General features: G+C 33.0%; 1 protein-coding gene across 5 annotated transcripts in view; it reads left to right on the forward strand.

Moving 5' to 3' along the window:
* Positions 1-16,063, forward strand: part of SCRN3 (secernin 3) — a 35,482-nt gene that overhangs the window by 4,557 nt on the left and 14,862 nt on the right. For all 5 annotated transcript variants that reach the window (XM_059928119.1, XM_059928121.1, XM_059928122.1 and 2 more), the window contains 2 exons: positions 493-692; positions 3,373-3,585. In XM_059928119.1, the coding sequence (XP_059784102.1) occupies positions 493-692; positions 3,373-3,585 (413 nt within the window). The remainder of the gene's footprint in view (positions 1-492; positions 693-3,372; positions 3,586-16,063) is intronic.

Consider the following 16,063-nt stretch of genomic DNA (forward strand, 5'->3'; position numbering starts at 1 on the left):
GCATGCAATTTCAAGACTCTCAAATATCATTAATTGGGAGAAGGGAAGGAGTTGAAAATTATGATTCATTGGAAGTACCTAACTTACTTTATCGACTGTAACTAATTCTCACAGTCACCTTATGGGATATTATTATTATCCTAATTTTACAGATGAGATACCTAAGGTTCAGAGATAAAGTGATTTGCCAATAAACTACCAAGTTGTAATTTGAACGATGATCTTTTTGACTCCAAATCTTTGTTTTCATGAGTCCAAACTGACTTCGCTACTTCACAAGGAATAGTTTAGACTCCAAATCTTTGTTTTCATGATTCCAAACCGACTTCACTACTTCACAAGGAATAGTTTAGAAGTTGGATTTCAGTGTATCTGTTAACTTGAAAGGATTTTTACTTGGAATATAAACACAAAATCTCATGTGCATGAAATTATTTAAGAAACATAATGGAAATTTATTTTAATCTGAGAACTTTAATATTTTTATTTTAGACTTGGTCTTGAAAGAGCTGATACAGCTGAAAAAGCCCTCAATGTCATTGTTGATTTATTAGAAAAATATGGCCAGGGTGGAAATTGTTCAGAGGGCAGGATGGTATTTAGCTATCACAATAGTTTCCTGATAGCTGATAGGAATGAAGCCTGGGTTCTGGAGACTGCAGGGAAGTACTGGGCAGCAGAAAAAGTACAAGGTATGGACAACTTTTCATGATTTAATTTGTTTTACAATTAATAAAAAACCTCTTAGTTGCAGACATTGCATTTAATTGTTTTTCAAGATTTATACTCCAGTGCAATGAAGGCGAAAACTGAAGGGGAAATGAAAAAATTTGAAAGAACATACATTGAAAGAGCACTATAAAGGGCTTTCTTGAAAAAGAGGAAAAGGTGGTTTTATCTCTTTTCAATATATATGATATTAATTTCATATAACCTGTATACATTTTCTGTGCAGTAGCTCTTGGCTGTTTTATAGTACTTTTTCACTTTTTTTAAACCCCTCCCCTTTTTCACTTTTTTATGAAGTGAAACCATTTCTTTACCATTTTTTCCTGTTTTAACTTTGGGCTGAACTCAAAAATTTTATCATGTGTGGTTATGGAGGTGAGGACAGGGTAGTGTTATTGGGGATTGGTGACTGTGGGTTTAGTCGTTAGAAAGAATATATTGATACAATAGTAAAGTATAAAAATTTGATGTCATTGAGTAAATAACACAGTTGATTGTTTTAGAATGCTTTGCTTTTTTTTTTCTTGATTTCTTTGTAACCATATATTCCTCTCATTTTTCAAGTGAGGAAATCCAGAGATATGAAATGATTTACTCAAGGCAGTGAATGAGAGACTTAGTATGTAAATCTTTCCATCCTGACTCTCAGTTCAGTATTCTTTCACTAGAGTACAACCTTGTGCTTAAGCATGATCATGTACTTCTTGTGTAATTACCTCCTGGATCTCATAGTTTTACAGGGGGGATAAGATACACATGTGAAAATATTAAATGGCAAGTGAATGACACACACACATCTATGCTATGAACATTTAGAGAAAGGAAAAGTCATCGTGAGCTGGAGAAATTTGGGAAGTCTTCATGAAGGTAGCCTTGAGCTACCTTTGGAGGATTTGTATGTTATTTTTCAAAACAGGTCATTGACAGTTGTTTTGATGGACATTTTATTTTATATTTTGCATATATGTTTATTAATACACAAAACTGAATTTAGACTCTTTTTATTATTGTGATAATTGGCCTGATTATACCATTAATTACTTTTTATTTTGTCAAGTGTGCTACATCCAAGAGAAAAACTAATTCTGTTGAAAAAGATAGCCCCACCGAGCCATCCAAAACAAACACCTTCACTGAGTCTGATTAACCAATTGTAGATTAACTTTGCCAACTTGTTTCTCTTCCTATTACTAAATTAGCCCAAGAACTAAGTAGTTTAACTATAGGGAATTATCTACTCGATGGAAAATTCCTCTTCTCTGTCTTTGATTCTATCATGACTTAAGTCTATTTTTGTAGTAAGAATATCCCAAGTATGATTTCATTAGAGTAATTAAATTGATTTCTACTTGGCAGACTATCATTCTAAATCTGTTGTAAAATGTTATTAATTTTCATTTATCATGATCTATTTCATTTATTCTGATCTGTTTAGAACAGACTTTTATTGTTTCTTCTGTTTTGTATTTTAGTTGAAAATTTTGTTATAACTTAGTGCCATGATATTTTTAGAAGCCTTATATTTCTGTTCTAAACTTACTTATGACTATTTTTTAAACAGTAATTCATATAAAAGACTAATATCTAGAATATATAAAGAACTGTCAAAACTCAACAGTAAAAAGACAAATGACACGAAGAGACATTTCACCTATAAGGATATACACATGTCACAAAAGCACATGAAATGATGTTCAACGTCATTAGCCATTAGGGAAATGCAAACTAAAACCACAATGAGATACCACTCTACCTCTATCAGAATGGCTAAAAATTTTTAAATGACACTTCCAAATGCTAGTGAGAATGTGAAGGATGGTACATTGCTAATAAGAATGTACAGTCACTCTGGAAAACAGTTTGGCAGTTAAAAAAAAACCTTAATATGCAACTATTATACAGTGCAGCAATTGCAATCTTATGCATTTATCCCAGAGAAATAAAACTTAAATGCACACAAAAACCTGTACATGAATTTTTAGAGCAGCTTTTCCCATGATACCAAAAACTGGAAACAACCTAACTGTCCTTTAACTTGTGAATGTTTAAACAAACCATAGAATGTCTATAACATGGAATACTAGTCAGCAATAAAAAGGAATGAATTGTTGATACATACAATAACCTGGAATAATCTTTAGGGAATTAAACTGAGTAAAAAAAGCCTAAAGATTGTATATTGTATGATTCCATTTATATGATTTTCTTGAAATGACAATTATAAAAATGGATAACAGATGGTTGCCTGGGGTTAATGAAGCGGTGGGCGTGGGAGACAATTGGGTGTGGCTATAAAAGGGCAACACGAGTGATCCTTGTGATATTCTGTACCTTGACTGTATAAATACCAGTATTTTGGTTGTGATATTATACAAGATGTTACCATTTGGGGAGACGGTGTAAAGGTGCATAGCTCTCTCTTTAATTTTTACAACTGCATGTGAATCCATAATTACCTCAAAATAAAAAGTTAAATTTAAAAAAATAATTTATCTATTTGAGTATGTAATAAATAGATGCACATGGTACATTTAGAAGCCTATATTTACATTGAAATAATGATTAAGAATCATAATGTACAGAGATAGATATATTAGATTAAATATTACTTTTCTTCTCCCTTCATCTCTTCTTTGAAAATAGAGGGAGTTCGTAATATTTCTAATCAGCTTTCTATAACAACCAAGATTGATCGGGAACACCCAGACATGAGAAGCTATGCTAAGCAGAAAGGTTGGTGGGATGGCAAAAAGGAGTTTGATTTTGCTGCAACATACTCTTATCTTGACACAGCCAAGATGATGATTTCTCCAGGCAGATACTGTGAAGGCTACAAGCTTCTGAATAAACATAAAGGTAATTTTAAATAATATTAGAATGAAAATGGTATTTCGTGTAAATATAATGTGGGTATAATAAAGTCTGTTTTTTGAAAAATTATTTTAAGTAAGATATAGTTTTATTAAAACTGAAAACAGGGAATTCCCTGGTGGTCCAGTGGTTGGGACTCCGTGCTTCCACTGCAGGGGGCACGGGTTCGATTCTTGGTTGGGGAACTAGGATCCCACAGGCCGTGTGGCACAGCCAAAGGAAAAAATAATTGAAAACATTGTGATACTGTAAGCTGTTTTTTGAGATGAGTGAAGTGCTATATAATTGTGAGATGGTAATAATTTTTTCTGAAAGACAAGTTCAGATTTGCAATCCTCAAACCCTTTTTTCAGTTCTTAGTAATATTCTTAAAGCCAAATTTGGATTACTTTTCTTCTCAGAGTTCATTGGAACATGGAGATGGTTTTCTTTGACTATTGCTGCTGCTTCTTTCATTTATCTTTTGATAGTACCCTTATTGGTTATTTTCTAATTTCAAAAGTTATATCTATAACTTGCCAAGAAGACAAACTGAGCAGATATAAGAATTCTCCCTTTCCACTCTTAAACTCTAGAAATGTTGAATAAAATATTTAAACATTAAGGACATATATAGATAGGTTTAAACACAAGAAGAGGAAATCACTAGGTACCAAATATGAAGAGAGAACCCATAGAGTCAGCAAGATTTGAGGTGTCTCTTCTCCATACAGTCCTCCTCTCTGTGTCAAAGAGGGGATTGTGGACCACGTATCATCCTTAGAGGCTAGTTTTAACATCCATGAGAATGTAGGTGCCTAGCTGAAAGACCTATTTGGGGAGCAGGAACTGGACTAGTTACTAAGATTAGTACTCTGCTCCATGCCCAGAGTCCCAGCCTGGAATTGAGCTGTCTGCTGTCCCAGGCTATGGGTCAGTACATTCTCTTGTGAGTGACTGAACTCTGAGCTACATGTATTTTGTAGTCTCAGCTGAGGCTACCTGTGCTGTGTTGAGAAACAAACTGGTTTGGAACCTGCAAACCACAGGTATGCAGAATTCCAGCATACCTGTGTCTCTATGAATATATGACAAATATTCAGATTTTACTCAAATTTCCCATCCAGATGAGAAATCTGCTATAATGAATCTTCATGTAACTGCCATTAAAAACATGGACATTCAGATGAAAGGATGTAGTTTCTACATTTATTATGGATAGTTTCTATTATTATGTCCTCAAGTTCATTGATCTTTTCTTCTGCATTATCTAATATGCTGTTAATCTCACCTAGTAATATTTTCATTTCAGTTATTATATTTTTCATCTCTACATGTTCTATTTGGTTCTTTTTGTATATCTCTCATTTCTCTATTCATTACCTTCATGTTTTTCTTTAAATCCTTGAGCATATTTAGCAGACAGCTGTTTTATAATAGTTGTTTTAACATCCTTGTCTTCTAACTCCATTGTCTCTGTAATTTCTGCATCTGTTTCTGTTGATTTGATTTTCTTCTGGTTTTGGGTCACATATTCCTGCTTATTCATATGTTTAATAATTTTTGATTAGATGATGGACATAGCAGATTTTAATCGTTGAGTTCTGGATTTTGTTTTATTCCTTTAATGAGTATTGGACTTTGTTTTATCAGTTAATTTCATTATTTAGGGAACAGTTTCATCTCTTTTAGGCCTATTTGCTTTTCTAGGGTAGCTCTAGAGTAGCTATTATACCAGGGCTAGTTTAGTCCCACTAAAGGCATGTGATCTTTCTGGGATCTCTGCTGAATGCCTTATGTATTAAATGAGATCTTCTTACTCCAGCTAGTGGAAACTCAAAAGATTCCCAGCCCTGTGTTAGCTTTATGGATTTTTTAAAACCTCATAGTTTCCAATAGTTGCTCTTTCCTTATAATTTGTTCTTTGTTTGGTCTTGTGGAGTTTCACCCTATGTGTGTGTGCAAATTGGTATTCAGCCAGAGGCTCAATGGACCCTCTGTACAGGTTGCTAGAAATTTTTTGAGAGGTAGCTCATTCCTCTTTGGTGCTCTGCTTTGCAAATTCTACCACCCTGACCTCCCTGAACTTCCACCTCTGTTTCCTCAACTTAGAGTGATCTTTGGGCTATGTCTGGGTCTCCCTCCCTGCACTGTTGTCTGAAAATTGCCTCCAACAACACTGAGCTCCTGGAGTCAACACAATGGTAGGGCTTACTTTATTTGTTTCCTTTCTCTCAGGGATCATAATCCTACATTACCTGTTGTCCAATATCCAAAAACAGTTTTATATATTTTGTCCAGTTTTCTGTTTGTCTACAGTAGGAGGGTAATTCTAGACCCTACTCTTCCGTCATGGTTGGAAGCAGAAGTTCTCTTTACATTATACTGAGTGTTTTTTGCAGTATAGAAGAGAAATGCAATTCATATCCGGTAAGATATGTTATTATTTTGAACTGCACACAAGCACAATTACTGGACATTCACTGAGAGTTAAATAAATAGATGATTAGTGTTTACACACTTTGCATTATGCAGAAGTTCTTGGTTGATTGTTACATAGGTTTTACAAGTATTTAGTAATATTTGGGGAAATTGATTGAATTTTTAAATATGGGCTAGGAATACATTATTATTTTTTCCATTTAAAATAATGGGTTGTAGGCTCTTGCTATTCAGTGTTTATAACAGTTTAGATTCAGGTAAGGAGGCTGTATCTATTTTATTAACCACCCATATGGAAGCCTTCATTATCCATGGTCTGCCAGGACTCTACCAGAAATTCCCTTTGAAGATGATTTCACAGAAAAAAATTATAAACACATGAGCAAATACAGTACTAAAAGAGAAACAATTCATAGACCCAACAAATACAGGAAATTCACACCCAAGAACAAATTAGCTGATTTAAATTTAGCTAATGATTAAAACTTTCAAAGGTATTTGATAATGTTAAGGAATTATTATTTAAAAATTCAGATGTGGTAATTGTATTTTAGCTATATTTATAAAAAAATTCCTTTTGTATAGATACGTACTGAAGTATTATGGATGAGATGATGTGACTGGGATTTTCTTCAAAATAATTTGATGGAAGGGATTTGATAACTGTTGAAGCAGTAATGAATATTTGAGGATTCATTGTATAATTTTTCTGAACTTTTATATATTTAAAATTTTCTATAATAAAAAGTTAAAAAAATAAAATTAAAATGTTCAAAGATATAAAGGAAGGAATGAAATCCATAAAGCAAGAGTAGGAGATTATGAAAAATAAACAGATAAATTTGAAAATTCTAAAATGTGCAGAAATTCTAAAAATGAAAATTACAGTCACTGAAACAAAACCAAAATTGAACGTTGTAACAAATGTTCAAAGTTAAGCATTTGGAAAATGCAGGTAAACAAAGAGGAACAAAAATTACTCATAATAAGTACTCAGCACTCACTTAACATTTAAATATTTTTAATTGCAAAAGTAAAATGTATCATTGCTAGCAGATATTCTTTGTAGCCATATTTCCCTTTATACATATACAGCTTATTTTTTAAAATAAAAATAGGTCAATACTGAATATATTCTACTTTAATCCACTTTTTAATTGATGGTATATTTGGAATATCATTCAACATCTTTAGTTATCATTCATTTGAAATGTTTTAAAATTTCCCTCGTGATTTCTTTTCTGACTTGTGGATTATTTAGAAGTGTGTTATGAATTTCCAAATATTTGGGGGTTTCCTAGATATCTTATTGTTATTGATTTCTAATTTAATTCCACTGAACTCAGAGAACATACTCTATATGACTTCAGTCCTTTAAAATTTACTGAGACTTATTTTATGGCCTGGCATATGATCTATTTTGGTGTACAAAATATGCACCTTGCACTTGTTAGGTATAGAGTTTTATAAATATCAATTAGGTCAAGATGGTTACTGTGATCATCTACATCTTCAATGATTTTTTTTTCTTGTTGTATATATTACTAAGAGAGGAGTGTGAAAATCTCCAATTATGTTTATGGAATTGTCTGTTTCTCCCTTTAATTCTGTCAGTTTTTGCTTAATATATATTAAAGCTCTGTTATTAGGTGCATACACATTTATAATTGTTTTGTCTTTCTGGTGAATTGGCCCTTTTCTTCATGAAATATTATTTCTCACTGTTAATACTGTTTGTCTTGAAGTCAACTTTAGCCCAGCTTTCTGTTTACTGTTTATATGACATATACTCACCTATCCATTTGCTTTCAAACTATCTGTATCTTTATATTTAAAGCACATTTCTTTTAAAAAAAAATTTGGTTTAATCTTTTTTTTTAACCATTCTGATAAGTTTTGCCTTTTACTTAGAAACTATAGTTCATTAACATTTAATGTAGGCTGGTTCTGGTTCCAGATAAGATGCTGTAAGTAAACTCTATCTCTTTTTCTGAATATAACCAAAAGCCTGGAAATATTGTATGGAACAGTTATCTGAGGACCTTTAAATGTAAAAAGGAACAGGAAATAGGAGAAAGAAACCAGAACCCAAAGTATGAATTCATCCAGCAGTGAGTTTCATGGTTTTTTTCCTTCCATATCACTTGGCCTGGTTTCAAACAGTATGATTCCTGGAACTATGCACTGGGTGTGGACAGAAAGTGGGCCCAAAATCTCACAACATAATGTTATAATCTAAATGATACAATCCAAAATTACCCAATATATGAAAACCAGGAAAATCTCAACAACTTGGAAGGGAAAGGACAATAGATACCAACCACAAGATGGTCTAGATGTTGGGATTATCGAATGAAGACTTTATTCAGTTATTTTTTTTTGATTGAAGTATAGTTGATTTACAATGTTGTGTTAATTTCTGCTGTACAGCAAAGTGATTCAGTTAAACGTATATATATATCAATATATATATATATTCTTTTTTGTATTCTTTTCCATTATGGGTTATCATAGGATATTGAATATAGTTCTCTGTGCTATATAGTAGGACCTAGTTGTTTATCCATTCTATGTATAATAGCTTACATCTGCTAACCCCAACCTCCTATTCCATCTCTCCCCCAACCTTCTCCCCCTTGACAACCACAAGTCTGTTCTCTATGTCCATGAGTCTGTTTCTGTTTCGTAGATAGGTTCATTTGTGTCATTCAAATGAAGACTTTAAAGCAGCTATTTTAAGTGTGAACACTCCCAATATGAATGGGAAAGTAGAACATCTCAGCAGAGAAATAGAAGCTATAAAAAAGAACTGAATGGAAATTTTATAATTGAAAAACACAGTAACCAAAGTAAAAAATTCCTCTGATGGGCTCAATAGCAGAATGGATATGACAGAGGAAAGTATCAGTGAATTTGAAGATAGATCAGTAGAAATTATCTAATATGAACACAGGGAAAAAAGATTGAAACAAAGAAACAGAACAGAGCCTTAGGGACTGTGGGATAATACCTAAACATCTAGAATCATAGAGTCTTAGAAGGAGAGAAGAGTGTGATGCAGAAAAGTTTGTACATAAATAATGGTTGAAAACTTCTCAAAATGGCAAAAGACTTAAATGTACAGATTCAGGAAAGTTAGCAAACCTCAAACAAGATAAATGAAAAGAAATCCATGCCTAAATGCACAAACTGCTGAAAACCAAAGACAAAAAGCCTTAAAAGCACCTAAAGAAAAATAACACATTATATATAGGTAAAAAATGATTTCTGTGTGTTTTTCATTATAAACCATAGATGCCTAAAGGCAGTGAAACAACATTTTTAAAGCTCTGAAAGAAAAGAATTCTGTATCTAGACAAAATATTCTTCAGGAATGAAGGTGAAATAAAAACATCCTGATGTGGGAAAACTAAGAGACTTTGTTGCCAGTATTCCTGCTATAAAAGAAATGCTAAAGGAATTTTTTTAGATAGAAGGGAAGTGATAGCACAGCGAAACATGGAACTTCAGGGATGAAGGAAGAGCCACAGAAATGGTAAATATTGGGGTAAATATAATACCATGTTTCTCCTCTTAAGACCTTAAAAATATGTCTAACAGTTATAAGCCAAAATTACATTTCCTATAATACACATGATAATCACAGTATAAAGAGGGGAGTACATATGGTGTTAAGGTTTCTACATTGTACTTAGAGCTGTAAAATATTGATTCTAGTAAACAGATAATTTAATTACATATATTGTAACCTTAGAGCAATATTTAAAAAGCTATGTAATAAGATACAGTAAAAAAAAACCCAACACATGAATTAAAATGGAATACTAAGAAAATATTCAAAAAGAAGGCAGGAAAGGGGAAATGGAAGAATAAAAATAGAAGCATCGAACCTAAAACAATATATTGTAGATCTAAAGTTCAACATATCTATAATTACATTAATTGTTAAATGGTCTAAACATACCAATTAAAAGATGAAGTGTGTCAGACTGAAGTAAAAAAAAAAACAAACCACGACTCAGCTATATGCTGTGTATGAGTGACTCACTTTAAGTAGGTGAAGGTAAAAGAATGGGAGAAGTTATAGCATGTAAACACTGATCAAAAGACAGCTGGGTTGGCTATATAAATATTAGATGAAGTAGACTTTTGAGCAAGGTACATTACCAGGGAGAGACATATCACATAATCAAAAAAGGGTCATTTCAGGGTTATTATTTTCTCCATGGTAAATGTATATGAACCTAACAACAAATCTTCAAAATATATGAAGTAAGAACTAACAGAACTGAAAGGAGAAGTAGGCAGTTCCACAATTATAGGTGGAGACTGCAATGCTTCTCTCTCAGTAATGGGAAGAGCCAGTGGACAGAAAATCAGCAAGGATATGAAAGAATTGAACAGTATATCAACCACTGGATCTAACTGATGATTATAGAATTCTCCACCCAGCAACAGTGGAATGCACATTCTTTTCAAGTGCACATGGAACATACACTAAGTTGACCATATTCTGGATCATAAAACAAATCTTAAAAAGAGACATTAAGTTAAGTCTTTGACAATAATAAAATTATATTTGAAATCAGTTACATAAGGATATCTGGAAAATCCCCAATACTTGGAAATCACACAACATACTTTATTTTTTTTTTCTTTATTTTTTAAAAATTTATTATTTATTTTTGGATGCGTTGGGTCTTCGTTGCTGCGCACGGGCTTCCTCTAGTTGCGGCAAGCGGGGGCTACTCTTGGTTGCAGTGCGTGGGCTTCTCATTGCGGTGGCTTCTCTTGTTGTGGAGCACGGGCTCTAGGCGCATGGGCTTCAGTAGTTGTGGCTCACAGGCTCTAGAGCACAGGCTCAATAGTTGTGGCGCACAGGCTTAGTTGCTCCACGGCATGTGGGATCTTCCCAGACCAGGACTCGAACCCGTGTCCCCTGCATTGGCAGGCAGATTCTTAACCACTGTGCCACCAGGGAAGTCCACACAAGACACTTTAAATGTATGGGTCAAAAAAGAAGTCTCAAGGGAAATTAGAAAATATTTTGAGTGGAATGAAATGAAAATGAATATACCAAAATTTATAGCATGCAGCAAAAGTAGTGTTTACAGGAAAATTTAAAGCATTAAGTGCTTAAATTAGAGAATAAGAAAGATCTCAAATCAACAATGTAAACTTTCACCTTAATAAGCCAAAAAAAAAAAAAGAAAAGAAAAGAAAGAAAGAAAAGAAAAAAAAATCCCAAGCAAAGAAAAGAAAGAAATAATAAAGTGCAGAAATCAGTAAAATTGAAAACAACAAAACAGTGGAGAAAATGGATCAAATTAAAAGCTGGTTCTTTGAAAAGATTAATAAATTAAAACACTCAGCTCCACAAAGAAAAAAAAAAAAAGGAAGAAAACACAAGTTACATGTCGGGAATACAGATATTATTATAGACCCCATAGACATTAGGAGGATAATAGGGAAACACTATAAACAGCTCTAAGTGTGTTCAGTAACTTAGAGGAAATGAACCAATTCCTTGAAATCCACCAATCACCAAAACTCACCTAGGAAGAAATATCAATAACTTTTGATTTAGCAGTTGAATTGGTTGTGTTCTGTCTGCAAAGTCTGTCTCCTGGTCAGCAGCTCAAATTCCAGTTTTGTTCTTTTATCTTTAGCTGAGCTGCTATCATTCTCCCCCACATATGCTGATTCATGAAACAGATGGAGATTTGGGCAGAGTTTTTTTTTTTTTTTACAAAGAATTTGGGGGTTCCTCTCTGTAACTCTCTCCTTTCTGCGATTCTCCCTTCACCTTCTAGTACCGGTAGTTGGCCTCTGGTTCTTCAGGCCAGAAAGACCAAGGTTTTCTATAACTACCTGTGCCACATTGCACGGCATTGACCATGGCCTTCCCTCAGGCTAAAGCTGTAACAAAAATGGGAAATTTACTCTGTGCTTCATCCCATCTTCCAAGTGTCACCTCTCCTCCAGAATTTTCCTGCTTTTGCTCACAGTAAAGAGCCTTAGTGTATTTTGTCCCAAGTTTATAGTTATCTGAGGGAGGGTTAGTATGATAGAAGCTTACTCAGCCTAAATGAAAGCAGAACTCCTTCCCATGTCATTTAATATTCTATGACATTCTTTTACTTATAAAAATAAATATATTCACATGATTCACAATTCAGAGGTATACAAGAGTATACAGTGAAGCCTCTCCCTTCTAACATGCCCCTGTTCAGTCCTTTTTCCTACAGGCATTTCCTTGTATATGCCTTCAGAGATGATGTATGCTTAATGAAACAAATATGTATAGGTATTCTTGTTCTCCTTTTTACAGAAATGGTAGCATGCCATACACACTCTTCTGCACATAGGTTTTCTCTAGTTACCAATATATAATGTAGATCATTCTATTTTAATATATATAGAGCTTTCTCATTTTTAACAGATGCATAGTATTCTATTATTTTGGTATATTATTTATTTCCATGTGGTTGTATTTTATCATTATATAGTAAAGATTGATTGTATGATTGATTGATTTAGTTAACAAATTCTCTGTTACTTAGGTTGTTTTTAGTTTTCTACCACTGAAAATTATACAGTATGCTTATAGCTTCTTTATTTTCACATCCATGATTATTTTCCTAGAATAATTTCCTACAAGTAGAATGTGGGGTCAAAGCATGTGCACGTTTTAAGGCTTTTGAAACTCATTGCCAAAATGACCACTAGGAAAGTTGCGTCAATTTAAATTTCCACCAGCAATATTTGAGTGCCCATTTTCTAATATATTTACCAATATAGGATATTGTTTTTGTTCCATCTTGTTAAATTTTTAGGCAAAATTGGCATATTATTACTTTAAAATATATTTCTATTAGTGAGGTTGACCATATTCTTATGTTTATTGAAAATTTATAATTTTAAAATAACTTTCCTGCTCTTAATATATCTTTTCCTCATTTTTATATTTGGTTACTACTAACTCTTAAAAAATTACTAGTAATGTACCTTTATCTATTCGCCTCCAAATAATTCCAGAAAAATAACTTTTATTTAGAAGATTATTGGGTGGCAGATAAATGCTAAAAGGGTCTTTCCACTAATAAAACTCTGTGACTGATTTATCTTCCTTCACTTGAAGGATAAAATGGTTCTATAAATCAATCAAAAAGCAACTACTCAGAGATAGATAAGTCAGTGATTGATACTTGCTTCTCAGGTATTCATTAAACAAATTAATTATATGTATAGCAGAAAAAAGTGTGTGACAGAATGTTTTTAGAATGCCTTAACATCATTGTTTTCAAAGTATTTAATATCTTATATTTTAATTTCCAGAAGAATGTCATCATTTGAAAAGTTTCCTATACAGTTTCTTAATATTAGTTTGCCATTTTGTAAGTAGGTTATTTAAACTATCTTTTTTCATATAGATACATATGTAGAAAATGCTAAAATATGTTATTCTAAGGATTTTGATTTTAGGCTTACTGTTATTGTAAAAGTAGAGACAGTACTGGTTGCAGCAACACCTACTCCTATTTATTGAAAAAGTGTATCAAAGGCTAGACACTGTGCTAAGTGATTACATTATTTTCTTTAAGTAACCATGTGAAGTAGGTATTATCTTCATTTTACAAATGAGGAAGTTGTGTTTGTGCTCTTCATTTATCTCCTGTATGAAACTGAAAAAAATGGACTCTCATTTGTCCTTATATTTCTCTTAGCACCTAGTTCAGTGTCTTGCACTAGTGTGTGTGTGCTTAATAAGTTTCTTTTTTTTGTTAAATTAACAAAGGATTATTAGTTGAATTGAATTAAATTGTAATTTGCAGATAGTTTAACAAAGATCACTGTTGTATGATGATGTATGATTGATGTATGTATGATGTTGTATGATTGCTTTTCTTCTGGCAATAAACCTAAAGGCTTAGGACATAAAATTAGCAAGTATTCTTAAAAAATGAAGAATAACAACACATAATTAAGGTGGAGAGGAAAATGTCAAGAATCATAAGGTTTAGGGTGATTGGACGAAAGGAAGAAAAAAATAGAAATAATTATAAATTAATTAGCCACTGTATCATAATAATTAATTCTGTTATATTTAACTATAAAATAACTGAATTATAGATTTGAAATGCATAAAATATTATAGTAATAGATGAATCTGACATGAAACTTATTTTTCCCCTAAGTATGAAGTATAGTTCATCCAACTTTCTGTGCTTTGCCAAAAGAATAAATGTCTTTCCAGTACTTTTATAGAAAATTGTCTACTAGTACATTATGGCTAATTCTTCCTATGAGTTTTCTAGATGGAAGAGCCTACCTCTCTTCTTTACAAGTATTCCTACCTGATAGCTATTAACTGTGCTGCATGTATATGCAAATTGTATCTATATTCACTCTTGTATTTTAAATAACTAGTTTAAATTGCAGTGAAATTGTACCCTGTGTTTTGCATTCATTGTAGTGAACCCTGCCACTGCAGTCTCAGTACTTATTCAATGCTTGCTAGTGGATTACTTATAGCTATCCTACTCAAGTGATCATGTAAATCCTTCTTTCATTTTGAGAATTGTAGGTTTTGACTACAGAAAACATTTTCGTAATACCTGTGTTACTGCAGTGTTATGGTTCTGACACTGTTTTCGTTAAAACTTGCCATTTACAGGAATTTATATGTGAATCATTCTAAAATCTCACTAGGTGCAGAAGCTATGTGTGTGATAGATAGGTGTGGATGGCTTTTGCTTTATTGTTTAGTTTTAATATTAAGGGTTGTTTTCAGGTATATCCTTTTTTTTCTTCCTGCATTTTTCCAAAACTAACAAAGATATTGCTTCTGTAACAAGTTATCTATACATTATTTTTCTTGAATTTGAAGTCATAGCTATATTATGGAGAAAGTGAAAATTTGCTATTAACATAAAACAGTTGGAAGTTTGCGTGATTAACTGAGGGTGGAACATTAGACTGTCTTATATGGAAATCAATTTTATTTTAATTTGAAATGTCACAAAAATCACAATTTGGGTGCAGACTTGATGTAACCTTTTTTTCTTTTAATTATTCCCATATATCATGGGGATGGGGGGAAATTCTTGCTCTTCATGCTTTCTTTGTCTTTGTGAGTAATTTCATTTTTTATTCCTTTGCTGTCATTATAGTAGGGTTTGGGGAGAGAGGAAAAACATACCTGTGGTCAACCAATTATGTTAAATGAAAGTTACTTGTTTCTTTAGAACTAATTTTAATGAAGTAATTAAACATTTCCGTACAAAGTATCTGAAGATATCTTATCCGCTGACAGGAACTATATGTTTTGTGTTATTTTTTAAACTGTACTTGTTACAGTATGCGTCTACCACATTCATTACTGTTATTCAGAAATTGATACTACTTGAGGGTAAAAAGAGACTGATGTATTTAATAAATTGGAGGCATAAAATTGGAGTGGTTAAAAGCACAAAGCTGGGGCTTCCCTGGTGGCGCAGTGGTTGAGAATCTGCCTGCCAGTGCAGGGGACACGGGTTCGAGCCCTGGTCTGGGAAGATCCCACATGCCACGGAGCAACTGGGCCCGTGAGCCACAATTACTGAGCCTGCGCATCTGGAGCCTGTGAGCCTGTGCTCCGCAACAAGAGAGGCCGCGATGGTGAGAGGCCCGCGCACCACGATGAGGAGTGGTCCCCACTTGCCGCAACTAGAGAAAGCCCTCGCACAGAAACGAAGACTCAACACAGTCATAAATAAAAAAAAAAAAAAAAATAATAATAATAATAATAATAATTAAAAAAAAATTTAAAAAAAAAATCTTTAAAAAAAAAAAAAAAAAAAAGCACAAAGCTGAATATTTGCTTTTGGTTAACAAGGAGTAACTAGTACTAGACTAACCTCTCCCCAAGAATAACTAAAAGCTGGGAAAATAAAGCCCACTGTTTGAAGGCATGGTGAACACCCAAAACAGTTAGGACATGAGGGGCCTAGATCCAGGAGATTGGGAAAAGGCTATGTGCACTCTGAGAAGAGTCTGACCT

The sequence above is a fragment of the Balaenoptera ricei genome, chromosome 7 (genome assembly GCF_028023285.1).
Source record: "Balaenoptera ricei isolate mBalRic1 chromosome 7, mBalRic1.hap2, whole genome shotgun sequence".
In the NCBI taxonomy this organism is placed as follows: domain Eukaryota; kingdom Metazoa; phylum Chordata; class Mammalia; order Artiodactyla; family Balaenopteridae; genus Balaenoptera; species Balaenoptera ricei.